This window comes from Sceloporus occidentalis, unplaced genomic scaffold (genome assembly GCF_023333645.1).
Source record: "Sceloporus occidentalis isolate IW3139 unplaced genomic scaffold, rSceOcc1.0.p SCAF_6, whole genome shotgun sequence".
In the NCBI taxonomy this organism is placed as follows: Eukaryota; Metazoa; Chordata; class Lepidosauria; order Squamata; family Phrynosomatidae; genus Sceloporus; species Sceloporus occidentalis.
The window spans coordinates 13,682,984-13,700,537 of record NW_028316986.1 but is presented as its reverse complement, the minus strand read 5'-3'; the positions used below and the strand labels follow the sequence as shown (position 1 = coordinate 13,700,537).

At 43.7% G+C, this 17,554-nt stretch overlaps 1 protein-coding gene across 7 annotated transcripts in view; it reads right to left on the bottom strand.

The window, feature by feature from the left end:
- The window catches only part of CCDC88A (coiled-coil and HOOK domain protein 88A), a 131,003-nt gene extending 119,601 nt beyond the window's left edge, over positions 1–11,402 (bottom strand). For 6 of the 7 annotated variants that reach the window (XM_089528889.1, XM_089528890.1, XM_089528888.1 and 3 more), the window contains exons 1-2: positions 9,663–10,981; positions 9,437–9,537 (exon numbers count right to left, since the gene is read on the bottom strand). In XM_089528889.1, the coding sequence (XP_089385015.1) occupies positions 9,437–9,537; positions 9,663–9,725 (164 nt within the window). In that variant the 5' untranslated portion in view covers positions 9,726–10,981. Of the gene's footprint in view, positions 1–9,436; positions 9,538–9,662; positions 10,982–11,303 lie in introns of those variants that run through there. The other variant, XM_089528887.1, reaches the window with a different exon arrangement.
- Positions 11,403–17,554: the final 6,152 nt, after the last annotated feature.

The following is a 17,554-nucleotide window of genomic DNA, read 5'->3' as shown; positions in this document are numbered from 1 at the left end:
AGGATTAAATTACTACAATAATTAAAACAAATTCAATACTAAAATATCAAATAATTTAAAAAGATAAAAATGTTTAAAATGCATTAAAAAGTCCTGAAATCATGGATCAAGATAAAATGGGTTAAAAGGAACAGTGAACTGTATTAGGTTTTCCATGGTGCAGAGAAACACACTTTTTCTGCCATTATCTATTATTACGATAGAACATTTACATTATTTTATTAATTCATTTATGGCATTTTTTTACCCCTGAACTCACCAAACGTCAGAGGTAATGCACAATGGATAAAATACTTAAAACATTAAATTCATAATAAAAACTAAATTTAAAACATTCAAAAACTTCTCTTTAGAAATAAATCTAAAACCAGACAATTAAAAACAACTTTAAAAATGGCCGCAGTAGATATAAAAGCACTATGGCTTGTTTTATAACTACAAATATGGAGCTTTTAGATGTCTGAGTGACTCCCAGCACAATGTCCTGTAGATGTGGATTCATAAAATTCAATGAAACATATTCCTAGTTAAGTACAGGACTGCAGCTTAAATGTTCAATGATGAACTTCCTGTTGCATTCTCAGGGAAAGTTATTACCCTTTTCACTTATGTAAAACCAACTCATCCAATGTGGAAACATTAAAAACATTATGAAATACTTTTCTGCCTATTCCTCTCCCATCATACCAACCACAGGGCCTTATTGTGTAATAGTACACCTATTATGGTGCAACATTCCCAAAAGAGGCTCAGCTGTTCCTGTGACTATGTTTTAATATACATATACTGGAGCTAGGGCTACCTAAATACCCCAAAGGCACCGGATCCTGTCTAATCTTGGAAGCTAAACAGGGTCAGCCTGTTTAGTACTTGGTTGGTACTTGGATGGGGGACCATCAATGAATACCAGATGCTGTAGAGTGTATTTCAGAGGAAGAAATTGTCAATTCCCCAAGTATTCCTTGCCTAAGAAAACCCTATGAAATTCATAGGATCACCATAAGTCAACATGCAACCTGAAGGCACATACACTGGAGCTAGAGGTTCTTCCATATCAGAGAGCTCTGGTTCAGCTACTGAGGCATTCTAGGTACTGGTATGTAAAATTGCAAACTTAACAACTGCACTTAGGTAAGGATATCACATTTTTTTTTGTGACTTCAGTGATTCAAATCAGACATACACATACCATATATTTCTTATGTTTGGATCATGCCTGTCATGAGATTACTGGATTTCCCTCAGCTCACTCAAAAACAGTGGAGATTTTCAACTTCAGTCTCTCAGACCTAAATTCTAAGCAGAACACCATCATGTTATTTTTAACTTAATTAAGGGGAATAAAACATCTGCCCACTTTTGCCATCAAGTGTGTGTTCCTGTTTGGAGTACTCCTATGACACTGATAGTAAGATGATACTGGGAAAAATGCCAGTAATAGATTTGTATTAAACTTTTCAATGAAATACTATTAGTATCTCATGACGCTTCAGTCATGTTGCAAAGCTCATTGATCTACCACAGCTGCCTTATCTATACTTGGCTTTCATCCTCTCCATTTTAGCCTTAAAGGGACACAAGACAGCAGGTTTCCCTGGACCTCTGTGCCCTTACAATGCCCTGAAAACTACTTATGACTGCCAAATAAAAAAAACTGTCTGTCCTAGGCAGCATCTGCACTGCAGAAATAATCCACTTTGACACCACTTTAACTACCATGGCTCCATGCTATGGGATTCTGGGAACTGTAGTTTTGTAAGACATTGAACCTTCTCTGCCCAAGAGCTCTGGTGCCTCACAAAACTACAAATCCCAGGATTCTATGGTATTGAGCCATGGCCATTAAAGGGGTGTCAAACTGGATTATATACCCAGTGCAGATGCAGCCCTAGTGGCAGAATTCCTTTGTGACAACACCACCTCTACATGAACAACACAAGATGGAAACAGAGAATCATCTGCATCAAACTATCCAACAACGGAGTGCGAGACTTCAGACAGTATGTATCATGACAAAAAATGGGAAAGCCAGAGTACTCCTCTCTGCCACTTCTAGAATAAAGAGATTCATAGCAATAGCAACAGCAGGTACATTTCTATACTACTTATCAATGCAACAAGAAACAAAATAAAATCTTAGAGCTAGAAGGGACCACAAGGGCTATGTAGTCTAACCCACTGCCATGGAGGAATACACAACTAAAGCGCTCCTAAAAACACTCATCCAAAGGAGAGTATATCATCCTCTGAGTCAGTCTCTTCTCTTGTAATCTGAATCCATTGGTTTGTGTTCTAATCTATGGAACAGTAGAAACCAAGTTCACTCCATCTATGATATCCTTTCAGATTTAAAGAAAGCTATCACATCACTTCTCAGTCTTCTCTTCACCAAGCTAAACATCCCCGGCTACCAAGTCATTCCTCTTATGGCTTGGTTTCCAGAATTTCATTGTCATGGTCACTCTTCTCTGAACATGTTTCAACCTGTCAATATCTTTCCTGAGCTGTGGTACCCAGAAGTGGACATATTGTTCCAGGTGAGAACTGACTAAAGCATAATAGAGTGGCACTACTACTTCCATTGTTCTGTGAATCATTCAAGGTCATTTTGTTGTTTGCCCTCTGTCCTTTGGGTATTAGTTATCCCCCCTTCCGAACTTGGTGTCATCTGTAAATTTGATAAGCATGCCTTCTATTCCATCATCTAAGGGACTGTACCCATTGGCCCAACGTTTTCCTGTGTAGACAATGTAGGCAAACAGCCCCAGGCCAGGAATGGGTAGACTGGACACCATTTCAGTGGCTCCAGCCTGACCCCGGCCCAATGGGCTCTTAGCCCAATTTTAAAAGACGCACGGTTTGCAGAGGAGTTTCCCAAAAACTCCACAGTGACAGCTAATGCAAACAGACACACACCTCTTTTCTGCCACCACCACCATTCTCCATGGAGGCCCCAGTTGCAGCCTGTGATGTTGGACAGGGGCACCTGGACATATGAATGAGGCCAATCACCCTGCTTCTGTTTTTACAGAACATGGCGGTGGCAGCTCCATGATGTGGCAGCAGGCAGGCATCTGAATACCTGCCCATCGGTGCACCGGACCAGATAAGCTCCAGATCTTCTGGCAGAATATAACATAGTTGGCCCAGTATCCTGTCTGTGCATTCAGTACCAAAGTTATTTATAAAGATGTCAAATAACATTAGGCCTAGGACAGAACTCTGAGCCATCCCAATAGTCATATCCCTGATGAAGACCAACCACTGGTGATTACTCTCTGGGCTTGGTCTGTCAATAAATTACAGATCCACCTAACTGTAACACTGTCTAGCCCACAGTCCACCAACTTGTTCTGCATGAATATCACGCTACAAACACTGATTTCCTACAACTAAAATCTGGCAAAGTATCAGCAACTTTTAGTTTCACTGCAGTTTATTAGTACTGTTATGAGAAACCTAGCTGCTGTCACCCTCTAAGCAGTGACCATTAAAATATATCACATCCATAATCCAAGATCTTCTTCAAGAACAGACTTATTTTAGCCTTCATCAGACAAGAGGAACAAAGAAGGACCAATTAATAGGTGGCTATCCAAAGGTGCACAAGAATCCAGGGCAATATGAATGAATTGAAAACTACTTTAATTATAAACGCAGAGAAATAGAAGATGACAACAAAAAAGGAAGAACAAGAGACCTTCCATAAGATCTGAGAAATCAAAGGGAAATTTAAACCAAGAGTGGGGATTCCATATGACCAAATAGGGAATACCTTACAAGACCAAGCACCAATTAAAAATGGTAGAAACAATACAATGAAGAACTATAGCAAAGAGATGAAAGGATCACAGATTCATTCAAGGAAGACTCATCTAAAGTTTAATCTACAATTTTAGAAAGTGAAGTGGAAGCTGCAATCAGAGCATTTGGCAGAAATAAATGACCAAGAACAGATGGCATACTAATAGAGCTGCTTCAAGCTACAGAGACAGAATTAACTAAATAAATCTGTCAAGAAATATGGCACACAAAACAATGATCCACAAACTGGAAACTTGATATACATTCCCAAGAATGGGGACACCTGGGATTGCAGTAACCACAAGACCACTGCACTAATCTCTCATGAAAACAAAAAGATGTTCAAAATTCTGCAGTACAAAATTTTACCACATCTGGAACAAGAAATGCCAGATATCCAAGCTAAGTGCAGAAAGCAAGAGGCACTAGAGATCACTTAGTAATAATATGTTGGATAATGGAACACACCAAAGAATTTCAGAAGAAAATCAGCCTGCATTTATTAGATTATAGCAAGGCCTTTGAATGGGTAGATCATGAAAATTTATGGATTACTTTAAAAAAAATTGTTGTGTGACATAACATGTGACTGTCCGGAACTGTAGTAACCTGTACTCAGGACAAGAGGCTACCATTGAGACAGAATATGAAAAAACATAATGATTTCCCATTGGCAAGGGGGTCAGGCAAGCCTGCATTTTCTCATAAAACAGGATTGGTCTCAGAGGAAAGAGGCATTAAAAAAGGAATATCAACATCTTAAGATATGAAGGTAACACCATTGTTTGTTGTTAACTGCCCTCAAATCAACTCCAACTCATGGAAACCCTGTGGATGAGACATCTCCAAGCTCCCCTGACCTCCACTGCTCAGATCCTTCAAATTGATACCTGTGACCTCCCTAATTGAGCCCATCTATCTATTTTGCAGTCTTCCTCTCTTTCTATTTCCCTCCACCTTTCCTAGCATTATTGTCTTTTCTAAGGAGTCATGCCTTCTCATGATGCAGCTGAAGTAAGACAGCCTTGATTTGGCTTCCAGATAGCGTTCAAGCTTGATCTGTTCAAGGACCTATTTGTTTGTCTTCTTGGCTGTCCATGGTATCCTTAGCACTCTTCTCCAGCACCACATCTCAATTAAGTTTTCTTCCTTTTCACTTTCTTGACTATCCAGCTCCATAAATGGTGATGAGGAGTACAATGGCTTGCTACTTGAACAATTCTAACTTTAATGCTCATTTGTCTAACTTTACTTATTAGGATCTTTTTTAGCTCTTTTATGACTACTCTTCCCATTCCTAGTCTTCTTCTGATTTCTGGCTGCAGTCACCATTTTGATCTATATTTGATTCTAGGTACATCTTACTACTAGCACACAATAGCAAAGAACCATTTCTGAAGAATGTCAAGACAGAAAGTGCAAAGGATAGTTTACAAACATAATAAAATAATGACTGCATATGGTTTCCGTAAGTTTAAAGTAGACAATGAAGACATTGAAATAGTTCAAGACTGTTCTTGAACTTGGTTCAGTCATTAATCAAAATGGAGACTACAGAAGAAGACTAGGACTTGGAAGGGGAGCTATGAAGAAACTATACAAGATCTGAAGTGTAAAGATACATCGTTCAATACTAACATTAGTTTTATCCATGCCATTGTATTTCTTATTTCTATATATGGTTGTGAAAGCTGAACAGTGAAGTAAACTGACCAGAAGAAAATGAAATCACTTGGAATCTGGTGAGGGAGAAGAGTTCTATAGATACTGTGAACTGCTAAAAAGACAAATAAACAGATCCTACAGCAAATCAAGCTGGAACTCTCCCTGGAAACCAAGATGACTGAACTGAGACTGTCATAATTTGGACATATCAGGAAAAGACATGACTCACTAGAAATGACAGTAATGCTTGCTAAGGTAGAAGGCATCATGAAAAGAGGAAGACCACATTTCAGATGGATAGATTCAACGAAGAAAGCCATGGCCCTGAGTCTGGAAACCTAAGCTTGATGATAGTGTGATTTGGAGGTCTCTCCTTAATATGGCAGCCATAAGTTGAAGTCAACTTGACAGTAGCTAACAGCAACAACAGCAAAATAAACAAACTGATAAGTACAGTGGACCCTTGTTATATGCTGGGGTTTGGTTCCAAGAACCCCTGTGGATAATAAAATCCGTGGATGCTCAAGTCCCATTCTTTCTAATGACATAGCAAAATGGTGTCCTTTATAAAAATCAGAAAATCAAGGTTTGATATTTGAAATTTATACTTCTTTTTGAACATTTTCAAACTGTATATGCTTGAATCTGTGTATAAAAAATCCGTGTATAAGAAGGGTTGACTGTAACAGGTTTTATGGTAAAGGTAATCCAGGCAAGGTCCCTGCTATAAATTAAGGGTGGGCAAAAATAGAAACCCACTGGGTGACCTTGGATAAGTCACACACACTCAGGCTGTGACAGGTTCACCTTAGGATCACCATCAGTAGAAAACTACTTGAAGTCACACAACAACAACAAAAAATGGAAAATCTCTTTATTATTAACACTCTTTTCCTCTGGTGATAAACACTCTTCCATTATTATTATTTTTTAAATCAGTAGGGGAGACAGAAACTGCAGGGGTTAAAGTCAACCTGTAAAAATATTTACTCCCTTTGTTGAGTGTAGCACTGTCATCTGGAAAGCACAATGAATAACCAGCCATTTTAACTTTCAAGAGGTGAATGTTGGGTGCCACTGCCTTAAGGTCTTTGGGGCACCCTGAAATAGCAACATCCTAGAGCAAGGACTCTTCCTCTGAACTCCTTTTGGCAAAGGCAACACTGGATATTGATGCCTGAGAACCTTCAGATTGTAATTAAGGAGTGGCATCCAAGACAGTATTCTCCCAGACTTCTTTTCCATTGAATTACAATGGTGAGAGAGGCTTGCCCAAATAGAAGTGAATGAAGTCTGACACACAGGGGTACTGATAACTACCAGAAAAAAAATCACAAAACCTTCAAATCCCTGATTTAAGTACCTGAGAGCTTTGTGACATCATCATATAACCAAATCTGACTGGCTTTCTAACCAACAAGTGCATAAGAACGTAGGTAGCTGTATTAAGTTGAGTCAAACAAATGGTCCATCTAGTTCAATTCTGACTATTATTGGTTCTCTAGGCTTCAGGTAAGAGTCCTTCTTAGCTCTATTTCGATATCATTTGTAATAGCTGATGGCCCTCCATCCATTTATTAACCAAGCTTAGCCCTGGTAAGCTTCCAACAGAGAATCTAGCAGGCTGAAAACTCATTACACATAACAGCTCTACTTAAATGGGATCCCCAGATTGCCATTATCCAGACACAATGGCAGCCGATGAGTGTATTTGTTGTTACTGCCACTTTTACTCGACAGGCCATCAAATGAATTTTGTGTCATAAATTCTGTCAGATGCAGAATCTTTTTCAGCCTGTCTTCTTTACTGTTTCAATGCCTGCATCTGCTTTGTAACCAGAGAGAAGACAATGACAGAAATTTTCTAGGCACTACTCTATTAATATTTTCAGTCAGACCAAACAATCAATTAAATAGGACCTACATTAAAACAGACTCTCCTCCCTACCATTTCCAAGCACCCCAGAAGTCAACTGGGCCAGTAAGTGTCAAAAGTTAGCCACCAACCTGCAGAGCTCATTGGTCAAAAAGTAAACTGAACCTTAAGAAAGCAATGATATATCTACAACCGCCCCCCCCCCCCCCCGAATACACACACATCCAAAATGCTTAATGATACTATTTGCACAGTTTCAGGGAAAGCAGAAAGGTTTTCATGAGCAACATTTAGCCACCTGCATTTCTGCACCAGAGTCCTGTCCTTTCTCTTACCATTTCTCAAGTTGCAACAGATATGAATAAGAGTATGTTATAGAGCACTTGATGCTTGAACTCTGGTACATTTCTAGAGGTTCATATAATTATATAACTTAATTAATGAATGAAATTCCTAACTTCCAAGTAGTACTATCCGTTAAAATTTCTGACTGTGGGTGAAGTCTGGCCAAACACTAGTTTTATTCTTGTATATCCGCCGCCAACTGTGAGCAAGCTTATGTGTGTAGCCTTTGATGCATTTAAGCTGGAAGCAATATTTTTTTGCTACTCATATATCTCACAGATGTCGATTCATGCATGATGATTTCCACATGTTGGATCACCAGTCTGTGAGCAATGGTTCTCGGGCACGCATACAGCACAAAAGATTAGGTAGGACTACAGCTAAATCTAAAGCTTTAGGCTTCATCGGGAACAGCAGCCAGAAGAATGCCTGCAAATCCAAACCATTTCAACTGGAAATTTTCTCACTTCTACAAAAATTAACAAGAAAACTGCACATAAATTAGGGCCTGAAGTATTATTTTCTCGATATTACTATGTCCTGATGAGTCAGACTACTGTAGTTTTTGTAGTGATCACCAATAAGTTATACCTTTTGAAGGAAAACATATACCCCTTAATAGGTTCGTCTAAAAGCATTCATGAGCTGAGCTTCAATGGGTACTGCATTACAGCTGATCCTCCTTATCCACAGATTTTTTATCCATGGGTTCAAGCACCCACAGCTTGAAAGTATTTTTTAAAAAAGTATAAATTCCAAACACCAAACCTTGATTTTGATATAAGGGATACCATTTTGCTATGCCATTGTATTTAATGGCACTTGAGAACCCATGGATTTTGTTACCCATGTGGAGAGGGGGCCTGGAATCAAACCCAAACGGGTAACAAGGACCCAATGTACAACTTTTTTTAATACTGAAGTCAGAATTAACTTGGAAGTAAGATCAGTCAAAAGCAAATAAAAGCATGCAGAATCAGATTGGAAATCTGTTTCATTTTAAAACAAAATCAAGGATGAACCTTTACGTCCACTGTATTTAAGGGAAAAACACTGGATGAAAATCCAGTTATCCAGGGCCATCCTGCAAAATGTATGTTCTCTTGAGCTTTGAAGCAAAAGTGAAGAGCCTCTGAGTTGGGCCTGTCAGCAGAACAGAGGCAGACTATGGTTAGGCTCAAATGAGAAGCAGTGCTTAACCCTTTCCTGACAAAATCCTAAATTACTTCAAGCAAGCACTTCCTGTGTCTCCGGTTATGCTAGCAGAATAGAGGAAGAACAGCACACAAAAGCAGCACGCTTAACACAGCCTCACAAAATGAGACAACGGCCCAAAACTCACTGCAGATATAATCCAGTTTGAGACCGCTTTAATTGCACTGGCTCAGTGCTAAGGAATCCTGGGGATTGTAGTTTTGTGAAACATTTCACCTTCTCTGTCAGAGAACTCTGGTGCCACAATAAACTACAGAGCCAGGGCAGTTAAAGCGGCCTCAGACCGGATTATTTCTGCAGTGTGTTTTGGACCCTAGATTTGTGGTCCTGCAGTCAGACACCTGGGGTGAGCCCCACTGAACTCAATGGCATGGACTGCAAGGGAGTGTGCTCTGGACCTATGTTGAACCACTGAATCATGCTCTCAGGTAGCTTGAAAATAAGTAAATAAATGTTTAGATAAATGATTGAAAGCAATACTTTGAGCATTTCTCAAGGCAACAAAAGACAGCAGGATTTAATGCAACTTACATTTGGAGCATGACTTCATTCAGGAAAACTCCATCCACAAGTGCAACGTATTCCTCCAAGTGGGTTGCGTTTCTTCCAGCCAATGGTCCAAATGTCTTCACCTGGAACATAATTATGGTCACTATGGACATTGACTCCAGTCTCACAGTAATGAATGGGGCATTCTTAATAACAATAATGATGATGATGATGATAAATCTCTGCCAAGCAGTGAATAAATGCTTACCCAAGTAACCAGAGGGCTGGAAATGAAGACCTCCAGAAGAGGCGTGAATATCTCGTTTTCCATTTTGTTGGCTTTAATTTAAACAGCTTTCCCCCCCTAAATCTGATCTTTTTTCATCAAGCCAAGGCGGCAAGAGGATATTGTAATTCCGTGAAACGTTTGTGGACTTTGGGAAGAATATATTCTTAGGCTGGCTTCAAAATTCAGAAAGTACCCAGGGCTACAAGGGAAAGAGGGCTTCTTCCATCATCCGCCTCGTCCAAAAAGGGAGCGATCGCCAGGCCATGGACGTTCATTTTCAGCTCCTTCCTCTTCTTCTTCCTCTTGCTCTTTCTACAGATGTCTGACTCTCTTTCTTTGCCTTGGAAAGGAAGGAGAAAGGAAGGAGGGGACCCTACCTCAGCCAGACACCATCCACACCCTCAGTCCGCAGCCTTCAGACAGCAAAGCTTGGCGCAAATAAAAAAGGAAGAGGAAAGGGAGGGGAGAAAAAGACCAGCCAATTCCAGGGGGCTAAATTTCACTAAGATGTGACATGGAAAGCAGGTCACGCATCCTCTTTCCCCCCAAGGCTTCCAGCAACAGCAACAAGAAGAAGAAGTCTCTTTGGGAGGAAACCACTCTCTTGCCAGTCTTTGGACCCTCTTTCCCCTCCGCAGGAAATCGGAAAAAGGGAAGGGAGAGAGGTCTTCTGACACAGCTTCTCTGTTTTAAAATAAAGGTGACTATTAATGGAGGCAAGCCCTACTTTTACAATGAAGGTGTGTCCATGCAGCCCTGCAGCTCCCCTCAGAAAAGCACGCCCTTAATGTCTTCCAAAAGCAAGGGTCTGGGCAGGAGAAGCTCTGCAGCTTCCCCCAGAAAGGCACACAGCCCTGTTTTATGTTAAAATGAAGCTCCCTAAAACAAAGCCTGCGGAGCCGACAGCTTCCCTCGACCTCTGCAGAACCTCAGCAGCACAGCCCTGCTTCATCTGAGCCTCTGAAGTGCAAAGACAACGGCTATCTATGGACTCAAGGTCTTCAGCCCCCCTCAGTCTCAAATGCAGCTCCCCTCTACAGACCTCTGTTTTAAAATAAGGGGGGGGTGTCTCTGCATGCAAGGGCCCCCCAGAAGCACACCCCTAGTTTCGTTCTCTCTGCAGGCAAGACCCACAGCTCCAGCCAAGCCCCTCTCCTCCTCCAGCAGCTTGCCTCAGAATAAGCACGCCTCTATTTTGGGGGGAGGTGGCTATGGAGGCAGCCCCAGAAAACCAGCAAGAAGAGCCCCCAACCCTTTCCTTATGCCTCAATGCCTGGTCCTCAGAGGATGCCCCTCATCTCCCCACAGAGACCCCGCTGGCTTCCCCTTTTCTGGGTGACCCTCAGCCCCTCACTCCCTTCCCTTCCTCAGCTTCAATTCCTCGCCTCAAAGCCAGCCCCGCCCCCCTTTTGCGGCTATCTCGGGGCCAATAGCCCTTCCAGCCACTCCCCAAACCCCCCTCTCTCTATATCTATATATCCCCCTCCCCTTCTTCTCCTTTTCCCTCCTCAAAGCCCCGGACTATTTTTCCTCGGGGGCGCGCACAGGCGCAACCCTCCCTTTCCCTCATTCACTCGCTCCCAAAATAACGGCCGCAAGAGCCGCGGCCGCAGCACTCACCCGAGGCCAGCCGGCGCGCGCCCATTGGCTCCCTTATACAGTACTGTATCCTCTCCTGCAAGGCAGGCGTATCCTTCCGCAGCTGAAGAAGAAGACGGTTTGAGTTCTATTTCGCTAGTAGTCTCCTTCCAATCGCGAGGGAGAGAGGGAGGGAGGGGGTTGAGTATATCCCTCCGCCGCGCCGCTGGACTTGCGGTGATGATGATGGAACGAAGGAAAAGGAGCAAGAAAACCGCTGCATGGCTCTGTGTCACGTGCACGCGCCCCCCTTTCAGAAGCCGCTGCAGTAACGGACGGCGGGAACGCGCATGCGCGCCAAAGGCAGAGAAGCGGGAGCGAGCGAGGGATGCTGATCCTGTCTCTCAGTCTTTCTTTCTCTCTTTCTGTGAGGGGACAAAAATGGCTCTCTGGAAAAAGAGAAAGGCTGGCTGAGGGTCCCCCCCTTTCTTCGACATAAATAGAGGGGAGAGGCTGAGGGGTGTTTCTTTTTCCGACCTGATATTAAAAATTATTATCATTATGACAGAGTTGGAAGAGACCCCAATTTATGGCCATCCAGTCCAGCCCCATTCTGCCATGCAGGAACTCTCCGTCGAAGCACTCCCATACTGACAGATGGCCAATATCAACAGTGTGACGCAGCAGCTAAAAAGGCCAATGCGATTCTAGGCCACATCGATAGAAGAATAGTGTCTACACCAGCACCCTTTAAGAGATTTTGGGCTTCGACTCCCAGAAACCTCAGCCATGTTGGGCAATAGTCTGGGATTCTGGGAGCTGAAGTGTTTAAAGGCCTCCACACTCCAAGAATCTCTTTTCCGGCTTGCTCCGTCCTCAATATGACACCCTTCAAATACTTAAACAGGGCCATCATACCACCTCTTAACCATCTCTTCTCCTGGCTAAACCTACCCAGGTCCCTAAGTCTCTCCTTATTATTATTATTATTATTATTATAAGGCATGGAAGTCCCGGTATAATGATTTGTTGCTGTTTATTGCCTGTTTAGCGCCTGTTTATTCCCAGTATAATGGCTCTTTAATCGCAATGTGTGTGAAATTATTAATTGCGATTGCATGATTTTCACTGGATAATCGATGTTTAAATCCCCCTGTTTTCCCCATGTAATAAAGTCCACAGAAATGGGCTAAAGTCAGATACTCTGCAAAAGAGGGATTCGCTAAGGGCAGATTTGGCTGCCTCACCCATAGGTGGCTGCGTCATGTATTTCGTATATTTTGTTTGGCCAATGAAGGTATCACTGTTTTCTGGATTTTGGATCATAGAATCATGTTATTGTACTTTGCTGTATGGCCAACATGGCCATCCCGGATATATTTCCACCCGTAGGTGTCATCCATTGAAAGTAACTGGCAGCAGGTCGAAGGCTTTCATAATAATAATAAATAAATAAACATTTTATTTGTATACCGCCCTTCCATAAGATCAGGGCGGTTTACAACAGTTAAAAATACACAATATACAGGCTAAAACCATATCAAAAATTACATAAATCACACTACAGACAAAACAAGACAAAAAAAAAAAACCAAAACAAAAACCAAAGCCCCCAGGTTAGCCAAACCATTGCCTGTGCGGCCTGTGCGGCGGGGGGGCCTATAGGGACTTAATCGGGGAATGCAATTTGAAATAGGTAGGTCTTCAAGTCCCGTTTGAATTGGGCCAGGGAGGTAACTGAGCGGAGCTCTATGGGCAGCGTATTCCAAAGGGCCGGGGCGGCGATGGAAAAGGACCTCCTAGAAGTGGAGGATAATCTTGCCCCGGGAACCCTAAGGAGTTGCTGCCCAGATGTTCTGAGGGTGCGAGGTGGAATGTACGGGGAGAGGCGGTCCTTCAGGTATCCTGGGCCCAAGCCATTTAGGACTTTATAGGTCATCACCAGCACCTTATATTGCGCCCGGAAACGAATGGGCAGCCAATGGAGGTTTTTTAAAACCGGTGTTATATGGCTGGCCCTGGACGTGCCAGTGACCAGCCTAGCTGCCATGTTCTGCACCATTTGAAGCTTCCGGGTTTGGTATAAGGGCTGTCCCATGTAGAGTCCATTGCAGAAATCCAGTCTCGAGGTTACCAGGGCATGTACCACAGTTTCAAGGTCCCTCTGGGCCAGGTACGGGCGCAGCTGGCGAATAAGCCGAAGCTGATAGCAGGTGCTCTTGACCGTCGCATTCACCTGAGCAGTCAGGTGAAGGGACGAGTCAAGAAGCACCCCCAGACTGCGCACGGAGTCCTTCACAGAGAGCGTGACCCCGTTCAGGACAGGTGGAACCACCGCCATTCCTGGACCAGGGGAACCTATCACGAGTACCTCCGTTTTCTCTGGATTCAGCTTGAGTCGGTTTTCCCTCATCCAGCCCATTACTGACTCCAGACAGGCCACGAGAGGAGAGACGCCATCCTCAGTCACTGCATCAGTCGGAGACATAGAGAAAATGATCTGGGTGTCATCAGCGTACTGATAACCCCGCGCCCCATGTCTCCGGATGATCTCTCCCAGCGGTTTCATGTAAATATTAAATAGCATGGGAGACAGAATGGCTCCTTGAGGGACCCCAGTTTTAAGGGCCCTCTCATCGGAGCACACGTCTCCCAGCTGCACCATCTGGGACCTTCCAGAGAGATAGGAGCGGAACCACTGGAGCGCAGTGCCACCGACTCCTACCTCTGCTAGACGCCCCAGAAGGATACCATGGTCTATGGTATCGAAAGCCGCTGAGATGTCCAAGAGCACCAACAGGGACACGCTTCCCCTGTCGATGCCCAGACGGAGATCATCGACCAAGGCGACCATGGCCGACTCAACCCCATAACCCGCCCGAAAGCCAGTTTGAAATGGGTCCAGATAATCCGTTTCATCCAAGACCCCCTGAAGCTGGATTGCAACCGCCCTCTCGATCACCTTCCCCAGAAATGGCAGCAGTGAAACTGGCCGATAATTATTATATACCAGGGGGTCGAGGGAGGGCTTTTTAAATAAAGGTTTTACTAGGGCCAATTTAAGAACAGATGGAAATTGCCCTTCCCTCAGAGATGTATTAATTATCCGGCGTAACAATGAAGTTACAGCCGGTCCCCCCTGGGCTGCTAGCCACGAGGGACAGGGATCGAGAGAGCAGGTTGTCTTCCGAACACTTCCGAGGATCTTGTCCACATCCTCGGTACTAACCAACTCAAACCGATCCAGCTTAACTAAGTCCACGGAGGCCCTGGACGCCTCTACGTTAGGTTCTGCCTGAATGTCGACGTTAAGACCTTCGCTTATACGAGAAGTTTTATCCACGAAGAAGTCGTTAAATAAGTCGCAGCAGGCCTTAGAAGGTTCAAGGATCTGGTTCAGGGCAGGAGGGAGCTGAGTGAGCTCCCTGACTACCCTGAACAACTCTGCTGGACGCGACTCCGCGGACGCGATACGAGCACCATAGAACGAATTCTTTGCTGCTCGTATCGCCTCTCCGTAGTCCTCTAACAGTTGGTCTAGGAGAGTCTTGTCGTCTAAGCGAAGGTGTTTCCGCCAACGGTACTCTAGCCGTCGCAGCTCCCGCTTCCTCGCCCGGAGATCTTCCGTATACCAGGGCTTACGTTTGGAAGCGGGTCTGAGAGGGCGCTTGGGAGCGATACTGTGTATAGCCCTTGAAAGACCGGTATTCCAGATACCAGTCAGGGCATCAACAGAATCGCCGTCGCTTCCAACCATGTATCCCTCTAGGGCTGCCTGGAACCGGTCAGGTTCCATTAGCCTTCGAGGGTGGACCATTCTAATAGGTCCACCACCCCTGGGAGGGATCTGGGTAGAGACCTTGATTTTCACCTCAACCAGGAAATGATCCGTCCATGGCAAGGGGGAAATATCAGATATTTCCACCCACGGATTTTCCGCATCCGAACAGAAGACCAAATCGAGAGTATTACCCGCACAATGCGTAGGACCCTGGATTAGCTGGGACAGGCCCATGGCAGCCATGGTATCCATGAATTCGCAAGCCGCACCAGGTGGAACATAGCTGGCCGTGAGGGAGATGTTGAAGTCGCCCAGGACAAGTAGCCTGGGCGTCTCCAGCATCAGTTCAGCGACCAGCTGTGTCAGCTCGTTAAGGGAGTCCGTTAGCGCACGGGGTGGCCGATACACCAACAGAATCCCTAGACTGTCCCTAGCTTTTAGGGTCAGGTAAATACACTCGATATAGGACGTCTGTCTGATGTGGTTCCTAGTGAGGGACACGGTGTTCCTATGTATCAAGGCCACACACACCCCCCGCCCACCTAACCTGGGCTGGTCCTTCACCGAGAACCCGGCAGGCAGGGCCTGAGCCCACACAGCATCCCCTTCAGGCCCCAGCCAGGTCTCGGTAATGCAAGCCAGATCACAACTTCGGTCCTTCATGACCGGCATCCATAGTTTTTTGTGGGTTTTTCGGGCTTATGTGGCCATGTTCTAGAAGAGTTTCTTCCTGACTGGCAGTAGATTCAGGAGAGACAATAGAAACAAGCTCACCTTTCTGCTGTGCTGGGATTGCATGCTCCTAGAATCACAGAATCATAGGGTTGGAAGAGAGCGCAAGGGCCATCCAGTCCAACCCCATTCTGCCATGCAGGAACTCTCAATCAAAGCATCCCGACAGATGGCCATCCAGCCTCTGTTTAAAAACCTCCAAGGAAGGAGACTCCACCACACTTCGAGGGAGTGTGTTCGATTGTCAAAGAGCTCTCACTGTCAAAAAGTTCTTCCTGATGTTTAGGTAGAATCTGTGTTGCCTGAGATGCCTGTTGCCTGTGATGCCTACGCTGATGGCAGCAATGTTGCTAGGAAGGTCATCCATGTCAGACAGGCTTTTTCCGAGGAGCCATGCTAAACGTGCCAAACAGCTACTAGGCAGCAACAATAGTGTTGGGTGACACTGGTAGAGGATCTCTCAGAGACAATGGCTATGGCACCATAGCTAACACTTGTTGGTACTGCGCAGAAGGAGGCATGGTAAAACAGTTAAAAAATAATAATAACAGAAAAAGGGTTTTAAAAAGGAAGAAGTAGCACGAACCACTTATGATATGCCACTTACGATATGGGTAACACCATACTACTAGCACGAAATTGCAAAGGCTTGGAACCATTTCTGAAGGAAGTCAAGGAAGAAAGTGCAAAGGCAGGTTTACAATTGGAACATCGAGAAAACAAAAATAAATGACTGCAGATGGTTTATATGACTTTAAAGCTGACAAGGAACACATTGGAATAGTTCACGGTTTCCCCTACCTTGGCTCAGTCGTTAATCAGAATGGAGAATGCTGTCAAGAAATCAGAAGATTAGGATTTGGAAGGGCAGCTCTGAAGGAACTGGACAAGATCTTGAAGTGTAAAGACATATTATTGAATACTAAAGTTAGGCTGTCCATGCATTCATATTTCCAATTTCTATCTATGGTTGTGGAAGCAGGACAGTGAAGGAGGCTGACGGGAGGAAAATCAACTCCTTGGAAATGTGCTGGAGAAAAGTTCTATGGGCACAGTGTACTATCAAAGAAGCCATTGTCCTGAGTACAAGACCTGAGCAGAGCTGTTGGTGATTTGGTGGTTTCTCATTCATAGAGTCACCATAAGTCGACGTCAGAAACAACAAAAGAATCAAGAAGTATAAATAGTACCTTGAAGACTAACACATTTATTATCATTTACATTTTTCTGGATTAGTTTTCACATCATTAGATGCACAAAATATTAACTTAAACTGGCAGTCTCTTGGGGGTGAGTACTATGAACTATGGAGTTGAAGGAAAATTAAATGCAAGCTATGTAGATTGTGACGATTACAGTATAGCTTAAATATATGAATTTCTCATTATTTGTAAACAAATTACAGAACATGATACAGTGGGCCCTTGTTATACGCCTGGGTTTGGTTCCAGGATCCCCCGTGTATAACAAAATCTGTGTATGCTCAACTCCCTTTAAATATAATGACATAGTAAAATCGTGTCCCTTATAAAAATGGAAAATCAAGGTTTGATATTTGAAATTTATTTTTTTTTAACATTTTCAAACCGTGGATGCTTGAATCCCTGTATAAAAAATCTGTGTATAAGAAGGGCCGACTGTACTTATTTATTGATACTACATGGCAGCCATTAGCTTTGTTGACTATCAAAAACAAATCAGAGAAATTTGTTGAAGATGGGGTTATAAAGAGGTATTAAGTCATGCTGTTTGTATGCGTTCATCAGATTCTGACACAGTA